Source organism: Pongo abelii, chromosome 1 (genome assembly GCF_028885655.2).
Source record: "Pongo abelii isolate AG06213 chromosome 1, NHGRI_mPonAbe1-v2.0_pri, whole genome shotgun sequence".
NCBI classification, from domain to species: Eukaryota; Metazoa; Chordata; class Mammalia; order Primates; family Hominidae; genus Pongo; species Pongo abelii.
The window spans coordinates 92,943,855-92,964,929 of NC_071985.2; the positions used below are offsets into that span (position 1 = coordinate 92,943,855).

A 21,075-nucleotide genomic window follows, 5' to 3' on the forward strand; every position below is an offset into this window, starting at 1 on the left:
CAAATATTTCAGTAAGGAAAATCATTGCCCTCTCCATGATGGAAAGGATCCAATGCAAATAATCCACAACCACAGAATACACAGGCCCCTGAGGATCTGACTCTCCATCAGAGGCTTAGGTTTGGCCTCTATGTATGTCAATTGGGCACTTAGCAGTGGTCAGAGTGGCCTGGGTGAGTACGTGCTTATGTTACTGAATCCTTCCATAAACTCTGCACCTTCCACCAAGGCCACTTCATTAATGAGCCCTTTGAGCAATCGCTGGAGTAACTAGAGAAAGAGGCTGCCTGACGTTCAGCTACAGCAGGTGATCACAGCCTCCTGATTACTGAGATCTTCCTCAGTAAGGCCTTGGGTGAGTATTCTCATAAGACACAAATATTCTCATACTCTGTATCCATTAGAAGAGGTCCAACAATATGATTCTTCCCTAATCTTGCAGTTTTATTCTTTCCAAATTCCTGACCATACAGCTCCAAACACTAGCCACTGCTCATGAATCAGAGTAAAGCCTCACCTCTGGACATCTCATCTTCCAGGCAAAGTGGACCACTGGGAATACCCATCTTTGTCACAATCCTCCAGGGATTCCCGAATGTGGTTGAGGTGCTGCAATTGTCACCCTCAGCTGATGTGAGGGCGTATTTAAACCAGGATAGACTGTTTTTTCCTCCTCTGTCAGTTGGTCATAGGGAACTCACCACCAGGTCATAGTTGCTGGTTGAAAGAGAGAGGTAAAAGAGCAACAGAATATGAGCTATTCATTGTTTATTCAACTTACCATTGCTTTCAGACCATTCTGGAGTGAGACCTCCTGCAAATCACTTCTACTTAATGATGGAATAATCCTCAATATACTATGAATTTTTGCTTTGTGGATCAGACAGCTTCCAGTTCACGGGGAACAGCTCAGGTCTCTGGTGGGCCATGTTCAAGTGTTCAGTGAAAAAGAAAAGTTACTTGAAGAGAACATAGTTTTGCTCCAAAATTTTATGGTTCTCAACTGTGATTCTCCTGTAGAGCCTTGCTATAGCCTTTACACAAAGTCCTGACCAGCCAAGACAGTTTTGGGCTCTTTGGATATACTGGATCCTAAAAGCCAAGGTCAGTGCTGCTTGCCCTGTAGCTTAGAGAAGCTAAAGACCCCTTGCTTGCTCAGGGGCCCATTCAAGGATGATAAGTTTGTGAGTTATCCAGTTATTGAGTCAGAATAGGCAACCAAATGTGACATCTGTTGCTTCCAAGATCCAGAGGCCTATCAAATGTTGGGCTTCTTCCTTAAAAGAATAGAAGCATCAATTTAATTTACTATCCCAACATGTTGCAGACACCCAATTGCACCATAAATCCCCAAAAACGAAGAATTAGATTTAATAGAATTTCTTTAATTATTAATTTTAACAGCAGAAATCTGTATATTTTGCTAAGAATAGTAGGCACAGATAGAGGAATATAATTGTTTGAGGCTAAATGAATTGATACAGATACACTTGGAAGAGACTCTCTACTCAATGGACTAGATCAAGCAGCTGGGAGTGATTCTAATTAATTTTTCTCTTGGTAGATCAAAATCTGTAGGCAACAACGGCCTTGGAAAAATAAAGTTGAGATAATAACAAGTCCTTGGTATAACATAGGGGAAGAATTCAAAGATTTATAGAGATGGGATTGTTGTGGTGGATATATCACGCATGTTCCATTCACATGTACCCTATATCTCTTAAAAGGGTATTTCCACAGAGCATTGAAAAATACATTAGTGATAAAAGTACCAGCACCTTTGAAAAGTATAATAGAAATAGGTCAAGGACAAAGGTGAAGACATTGCCTCACAAGTAGGCTCCCTGATTACGATGGAGTCTCAGAGTAGCAGAGACAAAAGAAGGCATGGCTACAATAATGAGAAAATGGTAATGACAATACTATGACTGAAAAGAACTTTGGGGCCAGGAGCAGTGGCTGACGCCTGTAATCCCAGCACTTTGGGAGGCTGAGGCGGGCGGATCACAAGGTCAGGAGATCACGACCGTCCTGGCTAACACGGTGAAACCCCGTCTCTATTAAAAAATAGAAAAAATTAGCCGGGTGTGGTGGCGGGCGCCTGTAGTCCCAGCTACTGGGGAGGCTGAGGCAGGAGAATGGCGTGAACCTGGGAGGCGGAGCTTGCAGTGAGCCAAGATCGCGCCACTGCACTCCAGCCTGGGTGACAGAGCAAGACTTCTTCTCAAAAAAAAAAAAAAAAAGAAAAGAGCTTTGGGTCATGGGAACAAAATAGGTGAGCAGGCCATATGCATACAAATGAAAGTAAACTGGAAGCCTGCTTGGAATCATAGAAGAGAATCATATTCACCCCATTTTTGTGCCAGTTGCTGTACCAGTCAGGGTTCAGTGGCAGACAACAGAGTTCACCCTAACTAATTTATGAAGAAAGGAATTTGTTTAGGGTATTAGTGGAAAGACTAGAGAGTAAGGCCCTAGGCTGAGCCTCTAGGAACAACTTCCAGAAGCAAACTGCCAAATTGGCCTAACAAGAGGGCAGCCACTGTCACCACAGCTGACTCAAGATCCATGGGGCCTCTGCTGCTACTGCAAAAGTTTTCAAGTCAAAAAGCTGCATAACTGCCACTTGGTACTACAAGATTAGACTGACCAAAGGCCATAGCTCAGAAGAAGCAAAATATCCACTTGCATCATCCAGCTTCCAGAAGAGCCACACAGTTATGACTTCAGTAGATTCAAGCTCACTTCTGAGTCTTGTAGGTGGTCTGTTTAGTGGAAAAGAGGCTATATGCAAAGACCCTTGCTTTACCCTTCTACTTCCTATTGAACAAGAAGTCACAAGAAGTCACTCTAGAAAGAGCTTAAATTGCAATTAAACAGTTACTCTTCAGTATCTACTACCATGTTTCTTTTAGAATGGTGTGTGTGTGTGTGTGTGTGTGTGTGTGTATTATTTTAGTGTAATTACTAAAAACTGCAGACAGAGGGAGTGTATCAAAACAGAATATAGATTTTTAAATTCAAGAGAATTTAGTTCAAGTCCATAATGTCCCACTTATTAGTATAAGCCCTTAGACAAGTTACTTACATTTTCGGGGTTTTATTTCCTTCTGTGCAAAATGAAGATAACACCTACCTTGTACAGCTGCTGTGAGCACATTTCTTCTTCCAAGCTTTTGAACTTGCCATTCTCTCTGGCTGTAACACTCTTCCCCTGGCAGCCACTGTCTGCAACCTCATAACCTTCAGTGCCTGCTCAAATGCTGTCTTTTTTAGGAGGTCTTCTGTTGCCACATGTTTAGAATAGCAACATGCCCCAACCCTTATCAGCCTCCTTCATCCTGCTCTACTTCATGTTTCTCCAATGCACTTTTCACCACCTAATATTCTAATTTTTTTCTCACTTCTTTATCTGATCGTTTCACCTATTATTTACGCTTTATGAAGACAGGAACTTTTATCTGTCTTGTTCACTAATGTATACCCACTGCATCCTACAGAAACCAATATATGGTAAGCACTTAAGTAACATTTGTGAATTATGAAGATTATATAAAGCAATGAGTGTAAGTGCCTGTGCCTTTCTCATATAAGCATCCAATACATGTTAATTATTAGTATTGGTATTTACTACTGATATGTTTCTAGGTCAACAAACATTTATTGAACACTTGGTATACCAAACACAATCTTTGATCAGAAAAATGTGTCTCTCTTGACCAACATACAGGTTAGGGGGAAAAGTGTCTCTCTTTGTGAAATTTCCCCAGTAAAGTACTGGAAGAGATAGATGCATAAAGACATAACTTCCATATAATACGAAAGTAACATTAGAACTAATAGGCACTAAGTCTATGTGTTAGGGAAGATAACACTAGCAGTTTTAACTGATGATCCTAGAAATCTTAGGAGCTCTCTAAAACAAAGCATCCCATCACTTGCTCCCAGGGTGAAGGGCAAGGCTCTGCTGCTCCACATGGTCATTCAGGATCCTAGGCTCCTTACATCTCATGGTACCACCATCTTCAGGGCTTCCAAATTCTCTGCAAAAAGAGGGAGTGTGTGGCAGATGATCCAGGGGACTCTAGAGGCCATTCCTGAAAGTGGCATGGATTCATCCTTCCCACATTTCATCTGCCAGAATTCAATCACAGTTCCTTGCCTATCTCAAGAGGTGGGAAAATAGTCTAGCTATGGCCCAAGAAGCAGAGGATACAGATCTGCTTATCATCCTGGAAAGTAACTGCCATACTCAGCAAAGGGAAATGTTCAGGGAAATTTTACTGGAGGATATAGCACACAGACATTAAGACAGTGACATGTGGAATCATGAAAAGCTGAGTTCAAATTCAGGTAAGAATTAGTAGGCTTAGTTAAGTCACTCAAACTCTCTAACCCATTTTTAATACTTAAATAATGGGAATAACAGTAAAATATAATAAACTTGAACCTATAAACTTATCGTGAGGATTAAATGCGTGAAATCTTTTTTTTTTTTTTTTTTTGAGACAGAGTCTCGCTCTGTCGCCTAGATTGGAGTGCAGTGGTGTGATCTCGGCTCACTTAAATGTGTGAAATCTTAAGCACAGCATAATTGCATAGTAAGCATTTAATAAATGGTACCTCTCAGGAAGAGGAGGAAGTTTGAGAAGGCAAGAGGGAACAGAAAGAAGAGCAAAAGGAGATGGAGGTGGAAAATTAGACACAGAGAGGATGTGCTGGGAAATGAAGAAAATGACTTTAGACTGATAGAAAATGTGCAGAGGCATAAGACAATAACATGTGTTCAAGAAATTACAAGCAATTTCGTATATTTGCAGAATAAAATTCTCTTTACTGGAAAATCATGTCAATCCAGAGAGGGTGAGACCCTAGCAGGCCTTGGTGCCATAATCAGGAGCTTCATCTTGTAACAACTGAAAGCCACTGAAGTGCTTAATCAAGCAACATATCCAAGTTTGTGCTTCAGATAGATTCTCCTGGTGGTTGTGTAAAAAATCACTTTAAGGTAGGAGAGACTGGCTGGTGGCAGGAAGGGTGGTTGGTTGCTGTGACTATCACCTAGGTTAGAAAAAGAGGGCCAGAGCCACAGATGTGCTAGAGCAGAGGGGTGCAAAACTTGTTTTGTAGGAAACAGTAAAAGTAGTGATTGATTGGAGGTGAAGGAGAAAGTCTAGGCTGACTCCCAGGAATTTGGCTTGGACAACCAGGGGAATGATGTGCCGTAAGTGGAGAGAGACTGCAGCATAATCTAAAAGTTCCTTGGTCATATTGCAGTTTCATTCTTTTTCTATTAATGTTGCATTTTATGCCCCGTGATTTAATTTTCCAAATCTGTTCCCAAAACAATTTTTACAAACTTTGAGATTCATATTGGCTTTCTTTCTCCCAGAATATCACTTTGCGTCTTAACTAAAAACAAAAAATTGCCTTTGACAATTTCTTGCCTTTATTCTCGAGTCAAGGTAGAAAGTTTACCTATGTAATCTCTGCGACCAGTGCCATATACTCTATGATTCCCGTGTGCACACCATCAGCCTTCAGTGCACATCAGCTCCATCCCAAATTCTCGCTTGTCACGTTTAATGAAATCTCCAAAGCCGACATGAACTTGAGATAAAATTTAAAAACTGCCCCCACCCAGGCCAGGCGCGGTGGCTCATGCTTATAATCTCAGCACTTTGGGAGGCCAAGGTGGGCGGATCACGAGGTCAGGAGATGGAGACCATTCTGGCTAACATGGTGAAACCCCATCTCTACTAAAAATACAAAAAATTAGCCGGGCATGGTGGCAGGTGCCTGTAGTCCCAGCTACTCAGGAGGCTGGGGCAGGAGAATGGCTTGAACCCGGGAGGCAGAGCTTGCAGTGAGCCCAGATTGTGCCACTGCACTCCAGACTGGGCGACAGAGCCAGACTCCATCTCAAAAAAAAAAAAAAAAAAAAAAAAAAATCCACAGCCCCCACCCAAATGTTAGTTCTAGACTTGCAGAAAGAGGAACCTCAAGATAAATATATCATTTATGTTTATGCAAAAGTGTGTTGGGTCATCGGACTTCCCAGAGCCATGGAAAAATAACACCTCAAATATTTACATAAGCTGGGGGGACAAGGGGAAAGCCTCAAACCAGTTGGCTTCTATTTTCTGGTTTAATAATGAGGGTTTTCATTACAAAAGGAAGGAAGTTCATCTGCATAGGGCCTTCCTTCTCTGAGAACACATCTATTCTATTATCTCTTAAAAAAGCCAAAGTCCTCCCCTGGCAGTTACCCAGGGACTGCAGAAAAGAGAACAGAGTTACATGCAAAACTGGCTACATGATTTGTGGGGCTCAGTGCAAAAAGAAAATGCAAGGCCCTTAGTTCAAAAAGCAACAAAAAAGGTGCCATTAAAGGCACTTTTTCCTTTATTCCATGGTCTCTCCCTTAACTTGTCATGATGCTTTTTATTTGCTATTTAATGTCATTCTAAAAGAAGAAAAAAATGACATTTTAAATTATCAGTGTGAATTTTTGCTGTTCATCTTTATATTTTGCACTATAAAAGCATTTAATTAGTATGCAGGATTATTAAAATTAGACAATGCATACTTCGTAGCTTATACACACAGGCATTTTGTTCTTATCAGAACAGTGGAAATGCTACAAAATTCAAAAAAATACACAATTCTTTTTATTTCTTGATATGTGCACGTTCTAACAACACTTTCTACCTTTGGTTTATTGATGAGAATGGAAGGAGTGAAAGGTAAAACAACTCCAGGTTGCCCTATCTTTCCCTTTCCTTCTGTTATTTTCAGTGAAAGTGATTAGCTAATATAAGGACGTAACATAAGAAAGATACAATAGATGGAGTTCCTTGGCTGTTTGTTTCTTAGAAACACCACTGCCTTCTTTCTATATGAGAAGCAAGATCTGGATCAAATGGAAAGTGATGTCTTCTTAGGGTTGTCGGTCATTGATGTCATACACTTACCTTGTACTTGCTTTGCATCTCACTGAAGTCCCACTCGTTATGGGTGCACTAGAAATTCTGTGATCATGTGATATTGCAAATGTGGACATGCATATTGCAAGAATCTCCTCAGCTCATGCACAGACTCTTATCCAATTAGACTTCATGTACCAAACACAAGTTCAAAGATAGAACTATTACAAGTTTCAAGATGGCAACAACAAAGCATTAACCCAAGCTCAGGGCCCTTCTGAGTGCTGGGCCCTGTGTGACCACACCGGACATATCCAAGGAAGCCAGCTGTGGTTGGATATTTTCATCAAGTCACAAGAGGCTGGTAGGATGGCTCTCCAATAGGGAACTGATCTTCTAGAATTAAACAGGCCCCAAACAAGTTCTTACGCTCTTTTAATAAATTATTTGTAACTATTTCAACCTGTCATTGGAATTTCTGACCATGACTGTGCTGGGCTTAGGAGGCTACTGAGCCTGAAAGCCCTGGACTAAGAACAGCCTTGATGAAATAGTAATTGTGTGAATGGAAAGAAGAACTAAGGCAAGAGTTCAAGGTGGTAGGCTGATACACTTTATAACTGCTATTTATGCAGCTTCTGCTATGTGCTTGTAATATATACTTTACAAACATCTCATTTAATCCTGACAACAACTAGAAGGCAAGTATAACCAATACCTGCTTTATAAATGAAAAAACTGGGATCAGAACCTTGCAAAAATTTTCCCACAGTCACCCAGACAGTGACAGAGCTAAGATTCAGTTTCACGTCTGTCCAATTCCAAAACCTATGCTCGTATTTATTATTTATGTATTTATTTTTGAGATGGGGTCTCACTCTGTCACCCAGGCTGGAGTGCAGTGGCACAATCTCGGCTCACTGCAACTTCCACTTCCTGAGCTCAAGAGATCCTCCCAGCTCAGCCTCCCAAGTAGCTGGAACTAGAGGCACACGCCACCACACCTGGCTAATTTTTTATTTTTTTACTTTTTGTAGGGATGGGGTTTTGCCATATTGCCCAGGCTGATCTTGAACTCCTGAGCTCAAGCAATCCACCCACCTCAACCTCCCAAAGTGCTAGGATTACAGGCATGGGCCAACATGCCCAGCCCAAAACCTATGTTCTTTCCATATAACAAGCTTTCTCCATTGCCAAGGATCAGCATCTGAGTAAATAAGGCCAATGCTGTATTGAGATGGCTGAGTGGGAGAAGAGCCACAAAGAAGAGAAGAGTCTTTGTGCAGAGATTTTAGATGAGAGTGACCTTGGCAGGCCCAGTATGTATCCTAAGATGGGAGGAGATTTGCTTAACAAACCTAATGATGCATCCCTGTTTCAATTATTCTTTTTCCTAAATATAAGCAGGTAGCTATTAATAAGGAAGAAAAAAGTCAATACAAACCAAATAACAGGAAGTATCCATGGGTTGATTTAGGTGTGGGAATGGGCACATATTGGAGAACTAGCAAAGAGTTTGAAGGCTGCAGAGCTTTTGTTCCTAGAACCCTATTCAAGTAAGCAAAGCCACAGCACACAAAAAGAGGATGGCCAGCATTCAGGGACAAAGTCAAGGGGCCAATTTAATCTGACCAAATGTTCCTTTTGAATGTAGTTGCAAAATTAGCAGCAAGAATGCAATGTAACCCAAAAGCATGAGTGGCATGCCCAAGAAGTCTGAGCAGCTGCTTATGGTGGACATCGAGACATTTTCTTTCCTCATCGCTAGCTGTTGCCCTTATTTATCACGCTCAGGTTGGTATAGGTAGTACACTCAGAAAATTGTGAAATATTCCAGTAGATTCTTTTGTCTTCTTCCCCTTTATGAGATAGGATTTCCCTCTGTTGCTCAGGCTGGAGTTCAGTGGTACAATCTCAGCTCCCTGCAGCCTCAACCTCCCAGGCTCAAGCAATCCTTCTGCCTCAGCCTCCCAATTAGCTGGGACTACAGGCAGGCACCACCATGCCTGGCTACTTTTTGTATCTTTTGTAGAGACAGGGTCTCACTATATCGCCCAGGCTCATCTCAAATTCCTGGGCTCAAACGATCCTCCTGACTATACCTCCCAAAGTGCTGGGATTACAGGCATGAACCACTGTGCCTGCCCTCCAATAGATTCTTTCTAAACCTTATTATACTGCTCTAGAAGATTTAAACTGCAAAATACAAATTCACAAAGTAGTGATGTATGCTATTATATGGATGAGCCTCAGAAACATTATACTCAGTGAAAGAAGCCAGATACAAAAGGGAATAAATTATATGAATTCATTTCTCTGTTCAAAATAGGCAACTCTATAGAGAAAGAAAGTCAAATGGTAATCAGTTAGTTGCCTGGGTTGTTGGTGGGAATTGAGAGTGACTGCAAATGGATGCCAGGTTTCTTTCTGAGGTAGTGAAAATGTTCTAAAATTAGATGATGGTGATAAAACGAGTGAATACTATCATTAAATATTGTACATCAATAGAGCTGTTAAATATATAGGCAGTCACCCAGGAATTTTTAATAAGCATGCATTACCACAAGTAAAGACAACTAGTAGAAAGGCTGAAGTGCAGAAAGTGAATAGAACTTTGAAAAAGCAAGAGATTTTGGTGTCATGCAGACAAAAGTTTTAAATATATTGAGTTATCTCCTGTGATTTTTCACAGCAGCCTAGTGAGGTGGGCATTGTGGTCCCCATTTTTAGGACGAAGACACTTAAGCTCAAGTTTAATAATTTGCTCAGGGTCACCTAGCTGGTGAGTGGCAGAGCCCTGAGTTTCTCTGGTAACAGTGCCCGTGCTCTTTCATCTCTCCTTCATGACAGAACATTGCCTATAAGATTTTCCCTCAGGAGAATCCAATATTAACATTTAAGAAATTAAAGCTTCGTTTTGCCCAGATTTGTTTTCACTGCCAACACTTTCTCTTCATCTGTATCAACTCTCTCTCCCCCTTTACCATAGTACACTTTGTGGCCACAGCATCCTGCTTGTCAGCATACAAAATTCTGCTCATCCCTCCAGGAGCTCCTGAGAGGCTCTGCCCACTCTCCAAACTGACTGACAGAGCCCGAGAGCTACTCCAAGCCCACTCAGTGATCACGAGATTACTGTGTTTAATTCCACACTGCCTGTTTAAATACGCCCTCCAAGAACCTTTAGTTTTTATCTTTCTGTGTTGTAAATAGTACAGTGTTTATTTATAAGCTTCAGAACTCTAAGTTTCCATTTCCTGTCACCAAAATAGGCTCCTAATAATTGCTCTTGAGAGGTAACCATTAAACCATGGCCCCTGCTGCTGCTACAGCTGGCTGTAGGAAGATCTTGCATCTAGATTCCTGTTCAGATACCTGTGACTGTTGAATCTCTTTATTGAATTTTTTAGGCTCATGCTCAGACAGCTGTCTACCACTAATTGTGTCTTTTGGCTTACAAGGTGCTTGAAAGTAAAGTATGCAATTTCTTTGAACTTCAGTTTTTCTCATCTATAAAATGAGGATAAAAATACCTGCCTGAAATAATATTTTCTGTGTTTTTTCCCTGTTGATTCAAAGGTTAAATAAGGTAATATTTACAAAGTATCTGGTGTGATGCTGTGTTACAGTAATCATCCAATATATGGCAACTATTATTGAGATAAGGGTAAGGATCTCCTTCAGTTGAGAAAAAGGCATATCTACCACATTTTACTTACTGAAACCAATGACAAATGACCAAAAAACAAAAAACAAAAAAAAAGAAACTCCATCTTCAGTGAAACTTTTGAAAACCCACAATCCTCAACTTACAAACTCTGGAGAGCAGCTTCTAATCACAGTGAAATTGAAATTCAAACCAAACCAAGGGAAGAAATGAGGTGGCAGGAAACGCAGGCTCCAACACACATCTACATGAAAAGCTCCAAGTTTTCCAACAGTAAGGGGCAAAGTCCTGAAGCTCCAAACCAGTAAATCCATACTCAGAAGACAAGGTGTTGGGAGTATGGAGACTGTAGGAGCATCCTCAAGTCCCACAGAACACTCAAAAAAGCAGGGACATCCGGTCAGAATGAGGCACTTTGCAGACGTGAGGAGAGATGGTACACAGTACTGGCTCTGCAGGTGTGAACATTATTCACTGAAGAGAAGCACATGCTAAATCACCACACGGAAAAAATCTGTGAACTACAGCATGTCATGCTAAGCCAGGTGGACCACCTCTTGATTTTCAAGAAAGAAAACATGGCAGAGATGGCGAGGAAATGTTCTGAAGCAAAATACCTAGGTCTGAGCTGTCTGCTGCCTCAGCTCACACCCCAGCTTGTCCCACAAGCTGCCCTTCAGTCAACAGAGAGCTGGGAAAGTGTGGCCCTTGTTGAGAGATAAGCCATAATCAGACTGTCACTAGCATAGGATTCAGGCATGTAGACAGAATGGAAAAGCATAGGCAGTAAAAGAGTATAGGCAGAAGAAGCACAATGCCACCCAGCCACCCGGAAAAAATCAGACAACCTCTTCTCCATGACATCAGAGAAATTTTAAAAATAAAGTCTCTTTTTCATATAATGACACTTTGGGCTTGAAAAAATGTAGCAGAAACAGAAGAATATTGAGGATAAATTAATAAAGCTCAAAAAACAGAAGAGGAAAATCAGCCATATTAGAATCAGAAAACCAAAAATGAATAAAAATTGCTGAAAATATAGTAATGAAAGACGGATTTGATAAAACTAAACAAAAATAGGAAAGAACAAAGGTTTAAATTATGACAGAGGAAATAATTGATATGAGTGACAGATAAAAGATATCCAGTATTCCCATAAGTGGTATTCTGAAGCCAACAGAATAAATGCAAATGAAAAATATTTAAAGATATAATAGAAGAAAGCATCCAGAAAACTGATACAGAACTAACAACATGACATATTTGGATAAAGTTACTATACTTCAGAGATTTTTTAAAAAATAATTTGGTGGACTTTGGGAGGCCAAGGTGGATAGATCACCTAAAGTCGTGAGCTCAAAACCAGCCTGGCCAACATGGCGAATCCCCGTCTCTACTAAAAATACAAAATTAGCTGAGTGTGGTGGCACATGCCTGCAATCCCAGCTACTCGGCAGGCTGAGGCAGGAAAATCACTTGAACCTGGGAGGTAGTGGTTGCAGTGAGCTGAGATGGTGCCACTGAACTCCAGCCTGGGTGACAAAAAGAGACTGCATCTCAAAAAAAAAAAAATTGAAGAATTTGGTGGACAACCAGAAAAAAGACAAGTTATGTGGAGGAGGGGAAAAAGCTGTCTTCAAACTCATAGCTGCGTTCAAAACTAGAAGACAATAGTCTAATGTTTAAAGACCCTCAAGAGAAGAAAGATTAACCCAAGAATTTTAAATCCAGATATATTTCAGGAATAAAGCAAAGACATACTTTCTAACATGCAAGAACTCCATGACTGTGGCACTTTAAGACAAAACATGACTTAAAACCTATGATGAGTATTGAATTCAATTAAATATAACACTAAAATCAGGCAATTATGAGAATTATGGTTATAGAACACAGTGTAAATGTTATAAACCCTGAGAATATAGAAATTATACTATTAATAATAAAATCAGGAGGTGGAGGATAAGAAAACATATGGGACAAAGTAATAGCAGGTCAATTCCTTTCTTTTTTCATAGGAAATAAGTAGATATTGTCAAATCAAGAAAGATAGCTATAAGAATATTACAGTTACAAGGTTAACCACTGGGTAACTAGGAACAAACTATATTTCCTTCAAAACATGAGCACTGCTTTACCCTCTTTAAAAATACAAAGGATTGAAAGAAAATAAAACATTTAAAAGAAAAAGTTTGATAACATGAATTAGATAACAGAGTTAAGACCAACCACCTTTGTCTTATGAATGTGGAAATATGATAATTTTATCAAAAAAATAGATTTATAATCTAAAAACAAAACCCAAGCATATATTATATGCAAGAAATAATTCTGAAACAAAGTAGCCTGAGACATGATAAAATGGTGACAAAAGCGTACAGCCATGCAAACAAATAAGAAGAAGAATCATGACATCAATATCAAACAAGTCTAATTCAGCTAAAATAATAAAGTATTAAATCAGACCAACCATTGTGGAAGTCAGTGTGGCGATTCCTCAGGGATCTAGAACTAGAAATACCATTTGACCCAGCAATCCCATTACTGGATATATACCCAAAGGATTATAAATCATGCTGCTATAAAGACACATGCACACGTATGTTTACTGCGGCACTATTCACAATAGCAAAGACTTGGAACCAACCCAAATGTCCAACAATGATAGACTGGATTAAGAAAATGTGGCACATATACACCATGGAATACTATGCAGCCATAAAAAATGATGAGTTCATGTCCTTTGTAGGGACGTGGATGAAGCTGGAAACCATCATTCTCAGCAAACTATCGCAAGGACAAAAATCCAAACACCGCATGTTCTCACTCATAGGTGGGAATTGAACAATGAGAACACATGGACACAGGAAGGGGAACATCACACACTGGGGCCTGTTGTTGGGTGGGGGGAGGAGGGAAGGATAGCATTTGGAGATATACGTAATGTTAAATGATGAGTTAATGGGTGCAGCACACCAACATGGCACATGTATACATATGTAACTAACATGCATGTTGTGCACATGTACCCTAAAACTTAAAGTATAAAAAAAAAGAAAATTTAAACAGATAAATTATCACAGTAGAATTTTAAACAGTTTCCAAGGAACAATCCTATTTAAGAAATCTATCAGTATAAGATAGTTTCAAAGATAAATCTTTCTAACTTTCAAAGAATGAATAATTGCAATTTACTTAAATGGTCCTGAGGCACACAAAAATTAAAACTAGAAGGATTTTTTTTTTTTTTTTTGAGATGGAGTCTCGCTCTCCCACCCAAGCTGGAGTGCAGTGGCACGATCTCGGCTTACTGCAACCTTCACCTCCTGGGTTCAAGCGATTCTCCTGCCTCAGCCTCTCGAGTAGCTGGGACTACAGACATGTGCCACCACGCCCAGCTAAGTTTTTGTATTTTTAGTAGAGATGGGGTTTCATCGTGTTAGCCAGGATGATCTTGATCTCCTAACCTCGTGATCCATCTGCCTCGGCCTCCCAAAGTGCTGAGATTACAGATGTGAGCCACCATGCCCGGCAGGACCTTTTTCTTAATATAATAACAATTATGTATCTCAAGCCAAAAGTTAGATTTGCATTTAATGAAGAGCACCAAAATAGTTTCCAGTAAGGCTGGAAAAAATGGTAATTTAGAATTGTTCTGGTAGTGTGTTTTAGTGAGAAGAAGACAGTTTGAAACAACCCTAAAAATTGAGTGACTCAACACATAATAGCTTATTTTAACTCAAGTTACATGTCCAACATGAATTGGCAACAGATCCAGAGGCTTCTGGATTTTGTACCCGCACTGTCTGAATCACATAGGCTGTTTGGTGCCAATTTTATTTTAACTCAAGTTACATGTCCAACATGAATTGGCAACAGATCCAGAGGCTTCATCATTTTGTACCTGCACTGTCTGAATCACATAGGCTGTTTGGTGCCAATAGCAAGAGAGGTGATACAGGGGCATTTCATGCCTGCTCTTGTGTACGTCAGCCTGGAAATAACTTATACTACTTCCTCTCACAGCCTATAGGACACATCTAGTCACATGGTCCTCTACTATATGAGAGCTGAACAATGTGGTGCATACGGGTATTCTGTGAGTAGTAAATGTCTTTATTTCAAGAGAAATAAAACTATACAATTATAAAAATTGCAAAGAACGAGATAAAATTAAAGCATGCAAAAGCTATGCTATAAAAGAAATCAAGAGTTGATATAGAGTTGAGATAGATTAAAATTAGAAAAGATGTGGATTTGAATACCATGATTCACAAGTTTGACCTAATAAGAAAAATAAATTTTAAAACAAACATTACTAGAGATAACTGGATTATCACTTAATGATAAAAAAGAACATTCCTAAGCATGATGGAATAAGCTCATCTCAGTTATCTATTGCTGCATTAAAAAAAAAAAGCCAAAACCTTGTGACTTAAAACAACAATGGTTCAATAAATGGACCATGCTCAACTAGATACTCAGATTAGCTGAACGTCATTGATAACATTACAGCAAACACAGCATCAGATTCGGGTTTTTAAGTATAGCGTCCAATCAACTGAATCAAGTCCAAATGTAGATGAGACTCTCCCACTGTGGCTTTCAGGCAAGAAACAGAGATAAAGAGAGATATATAATAATGGCAAGTGTGTCAAATTATCAGGAAGAGGTAACAATTCTAGATGTGTAAGCGCTTCATAAAATAACTTCAAAATATAAAACAAAAAAAGACAGAAATAAAAAGGAAGTTGACAAATTCACCATGATAATGGAAAACCCTAACATAATTCTCTTGGTAACTTATAGAATATTAGAAAAAATAGGAAGACCATAGAATATTTGAATAACACAATATAGAATATAGAATATAGAATTATGTAATTGACAGAAATGAAATGCTGCACCAATATTTGCAAATATACATTGTTTTAAAGAAAACATGGAAAATTTACAAAACGTGACTATATACTAGCCCATAAAGCACATTTCAACATATTTCAAAAGACTGAAATCATAAAATATATTCTCAGACCACAGTGGAATTAAACTAGAGATTAATATCAACAAAAATGAAAATCTCTATTAGGAAAAGAAACAATACACTTCAAAACAACTCATTGGCCAGAAGGAACACCCTAATGGAAATTAATAATATTTTTAACAAAAAGATCATAGAGATATGACATATCAAAACTTACACATTGCAGCCACACTTAGACAAAACTGTATAGCATATTGGAAAATAAAAGATTAATAAATCAAAGACCTAAGTATCCCTGTAAGAAGTTTTCAAAAAGCAAGTTAACTTTTGAAAGGTAAAATGAAGTAAATATTAAAGAAAAGAGGAGAAATTAATGAAATAGAAAATGAACATACAATACAGAAAAATCAACAAAGCCAAAAGGTTCTTTGAAAAGGCTAATTCAATTGATGATTCCCTCTAGAGACTGATCAAGAATAAAAAAAAAATAGAATGGCAAAGAGAAGAGAGTTATCAATATTATGAGTGAAAAAATAAAAAACATTACTACAGATCTCAAATACATTAAAAAATAACTGAGGACATTGTAAATAATGTTGTGACAATAGACTTGGAAATATTGATAAGCAAATTCCTAAAAATATACAACATATCAAAACTGGCACAAGAAGAAATAAAGTATCTGAATAATCTCATATCAATTTTAAAAATCAAATCTGTAATTTGCCCTCCTCCAGAGAAAGTTCCAAGCCTAAGTATCTTTACCAGTAAAATCTTCCAAACATTTAAGGAAGAAATAACATCAATCTTAAACAAACTTCACAAAAATAGAAAAAGAAGGAGCTTGCTTATGAGACCAATATAATTTTGTTACTAAAATTCATCAAGAAAGAAAATTGGTCCATCTTTCTCATGAAAACAAATGCTAAAAAGCACAGCAAATTTATAAGTCAAATTCAAGAATATATAAAAAAGATAACACATCATGGCCAAGTTGGCATGCACATTGACTTTACATTTATAGTCATCCATGTAATTCACCATATTAACAATAAAAGTAAATAATCATATGATCATATTAATAGAGGCAATAAAGGTATTTACTGAAACAGCATCCATTATTTAGGAAAAAAGGAAAATTTCTTAGCAAATTAGAAATATAAGGAAAGATATTTAATCTGATACATAGTATTTACCAAAAAAATTACAGAAAATATTATATTTAATATTGAAATGTTAAGAGCTTTTTCTGTGAGACTAAGACAGGACACCTGATATTACCTCTTCTCTTTAGTATCATGTTTGAGTTCCTAGTCAGTGCAATAAGTGAGAGAAAAGGAAGTTTAAGTATTAAAAATAATGAATAAAACTATCATTACATGATTGTGTTTGCATGAAATCTAAAATAACCTAAACTATTAAAATTAATAAGTAAATTCAGCAATGTTACTAGATATTAAAAGGTCAGTAAGGCTGGGCATGGTGGCTCACGCTTGTAATCCTAGCACTTTCGGAGGCCAAGGCGGGCAGATCTCTTGAGGTCAGGAGTTTGAGACCAGCCTGGCCAACATGGTGAAACCTCATCTCTACTAAAAATGCAAAAATTAGCTGGGCATGGTGGCAGACACCTATAATCCCAGCTACCTGGGAGGCTAAGGCAGGAGAATCACTTGAACCTGGGAGGTGGAGGTTGTAATGAGCCAAGATCGTGCCAGTGCACTCCAGCCTGGGGGACAAGAGTGAAACTCTGTCTCAAAAAAATAAAAATAAAAATAATGGCCAGTAAAACAAAAAAGTATTATATTTCTATATACCAATATACATTTAGAAAAAAAATCTAACGTTGTCACTTACAATATCATCAAAAACATATCAATAACCTAAGGATAAACCTACCGAAAGATATACTTTCCACAGGCAAAGCTATAGAAAATTACTGAAGGAATGTCAAGTTAACCTAAATAAATGAGGGGATATTGTATGTTTATGGATTGTGAGACTAAATCTTTTCTAATTTATACAAATTAACTTATAAATCCAATGCAATCCCAGTTATTAAAAGTCTACTAGGCTTTTGGGGAGAGAGGGGACAGGAATTGATGAGGTGATTTTTAAATGTATAGAAAAATACAAAAAGCCAAAAATAGCCATAACAATTTTGAAGAAAAACAGCATTTTATGACTTAAACTATCAGTTACTAAGAGTTATTATAAAGCAACAATAATTAGAAGAGTGTGGTATTGGCATGAGGATAGACAAAATAGATTAACGGACAAGAAAGGAGTTTCCAAAAATAGACCTACATGGCTTTTTGTTTTATAACAAAGGTGAAATTGCACTGTACTGTGGAAAAAATCAACTTTCAATAAATAGGGCTGGGTAAATTATCTGTATTTAAGTTAAAAGTGAATATAAACACTCAAACTCTACACAAAAATCAATTGCAATGCCATTATAAATATAAAATAAATGGTAAAAAATAAAGTTTCTGGAAGATAACCTGGGGGAGTATCTTTATGATCTTGGAGTAGACTTTCTTAGAAGGGATGCAAAAATCTCTAACCACAAAGGAGAAGATTGATAAACTAGACTATGTCAATGGTTAGACATATGTTAACAATGGTTAACCATATGTTAGAATGGTTGTTCATCAAAAGGCATTGTCAATGAGCAAAGAAGCAAGCCACAGATTGAAGGAAGACATTTGCAATACATATATCCAACAAACAGTTTATATTCAGAGTTTAAAATAACTACAAAACAGGAAGAGAAAGACTGAAAGTTAAGAGAAAAATGAGGAAATATTTGAACAGAGATTGCACATAAAAAGGATATCTACATCACCAATTAGACTATGAAAAAATGCTCATTCTCAAATTCACCAGAGACATACAAATTAAAACCATATTGAGATAATTCTAGCAGAATGGCCAGAGTTTACTAGATGACAATACCAATATCAGCAACAATTTTAGAACAATGATAACTCTCATACATTGGTTGGTGGGTGTGGTGTGAATTGGCACAACCACTTTGGAAAATAATTTGGTAATACTTCCTAAACTGAATATATGCATACCTTATGAGCCAGGAATTCCACTCCCAGGTATGTACCCAATAGAATTATGTGTGCACATGCCCCAATAAATGTATACAAGAATGTTCATAGCAGCACTATTTGTTTTAGCACCAAAAGTAGGTAAAGATTCTGTGTTCCCTTTGAAGTTCTCCTCTGAAGTTCTCCGCTTAATCTCTATTCACCCCTGTAACCCCTGTATGATTTTCTTGCCTCAGGGTGCAGTGGGTCAGATGTGACATAGTATACCTAAGGTGATGTGCATTTGTAGATATAAAATTAAATGCCCTCTTAGGAAGACCAAGGTATGGGCCCAGAGAGAAAGGGTGGGAAAATATTTGAAAGAAAGAAACTGGCACTCCTCGTGGCAGCTAATATCTTAGGAACCTCTGTTGACAAGTACCAGGATGGAAACTTGACTTTTAGAAAATCATAAGCGCTATACATTCACCTGGGTAATTTTTTTAAAAAAATCAAACAGTACAGAAATACATAAAATAAATTGTCTTCTTCCCACCTATTGCTCCTCAAACATAATCAATATTTTTGTGTGTACTTTCCAGGAAAAAAAAGAAAGTATACTTAAAAGAGTTGATGTACACATATATCCTATTTTTTATATTTACCCAATGGGATAATACTACAAAACCAATCTATATCTCACTTTTATTCTCTTCACATCAAACAAGGTGGTCTTCCCTTCTTGGCATGTTCAGATTTACCTTACTCTTTAATGATTGCTTGTCATCGTACAGATGAATCAGAATATTCTTAAACAGTCCCCATATCGTGGTTTTTTGTTTTGTTTCCAGTGTTTTGGCAATAATGAATGCTACAATAAACGTTCTTATAGAACTCTCTTCAGATACTTCCTTCAGGGTAATTTCCCAACAGCAAAAATGTAGGGTCAAGGGTATTTGATTTTCTAAAACTTTAACTTTTTTTTTTTCTTTGATCATCGGGTAGGAAACTGTGATTAGTAGCTGAAGACGGGTACTCCCACTTCCTTTTTTCAATTCACTAATGCATTCTGCTCTTTTTGAGAGTGCAGCTTCTCAGATGTGCTCCTTGGAGCTGGTGTGCAGTGTCCTGACTGTAAGATCAAGTCCAAACCTGTTTTGGACTTGAGAAAACTTCTCTTTTGATCTCAGCCCTTGGTGGTCCAGGTCTTCATGCTGCTGTGGGTGATATTACTGGTCCTGGGTGAGTAAAAGGGCTCACCATGGGCCCTGGGTGGGGTCAGGACAGCTTCTCTCTCCACCGCAGGCCTGGTCCTTTCTTGGGGCTCAGCCCCCACTGAGAGAATCTTTCCTACATTAGGAGACTGTATTTTTGAACTTTACTCTGTAGCTCAGGGCTTTCTCTTGAGGCTGAAGAAAATGGCCACAGCTGGAAGGAATTTACAATCTTACAGAATAGGAAACCACAGTAACCACGACAATTAAAATTTCATTTATTTTTTTCTTAGAAAGTACTTCATAAAGTCCAGAAAATGTTTCATGTTTGTTTGTTCATATTGTCTTATTCATAGAACAGCCCACTTTCCTCTCTGCAGAGGAGATGTATTTATTCCTTGTATGACAAGGCCAGATCCTGGTCCCAAGCATGAGAGGGCAAGGTTTCTAATGGGAAAGACAGCTCTTTCTCTTGCACACAATTGCAAACCACTGCAGCAATTGGCTGTTTAAGAACATAGGATGGAGGAGGTCGCAGAGGCATAGGTGGACAAAGCAAGGATAAATCTAAAGCACATGACTTTCTCTTTGTCCCTGTGGGTGTGCATAAGTCTCTATCAACTCATATGTGCGAACTGGTTGATTTTTACTAAAGTTTAAATATTAGAATTAAATATGTTTATTTATTTGTTCAGCAAATGTGTTTAGTAATATCTATGCACAGGTGCTGAACAATTAGAGTCCATAGGAGACACTATGTCTATGTTCTGGAAACAACATGACATAGAAGGGCTCCCAGCAAGGCCAATGTACTTTCAAGCAGCTATGCAACAAGATCCCAGTTAAATAATTGTCCAGGCAAAGTTACCAATGAATGCTGTAGGCAGATACTAAACTGTATTCAAAATAGCTAGTAAAGACTTCTTGAAACTTAGAGGTGAGTAGGAGCTAGAGGAGCAGAAATGGAGCAGTCATGATATAAGAAAAGAGGACCTCACAGTTGGAAGGTGCATGGACTATAATTCCTGAAGTAGGAACACATCTCAATGTGGCCCCATACAATGTGGGTAATGGCCAGGTCCTGAGCATGAGACGGCAAAGTTTATAACATGGGCTCTGGGGTCAAACAGCATCTAGGTTCAAAACTTCATCTTGCCACCTACTGGCTACCTGATTCCTGGTCTACAAAATAGGGTTGATCCTAGTGCTTACCTCACAGGGTTATTGACATGGTTATATGAAATAA

General features: G+C 38.3%; 1 protein-coding gene across 1 annotated transcript in view; it reads left to right on the top strand.

The window, feature by feature from the left end:
• Positions 1-4,193: 4,193 nt before the first annotated feature.
• The window catches only part of FCRL5 (Fc receptor like 5), a 54,615-nt gene continuing 37,733 nt past the window's right edge, over positions 4,194-21,075 (top strand). The window contains exon 1 of the mRNA XM_054548634.2: positions 4,194-4,239. Within this exon, the coding sequence (XP_054404609.1) occupies positions 4,194-4,239 (46 nt within the window). The remainder of the gene's footprint in view (positions 4,240-21,075) is intronic.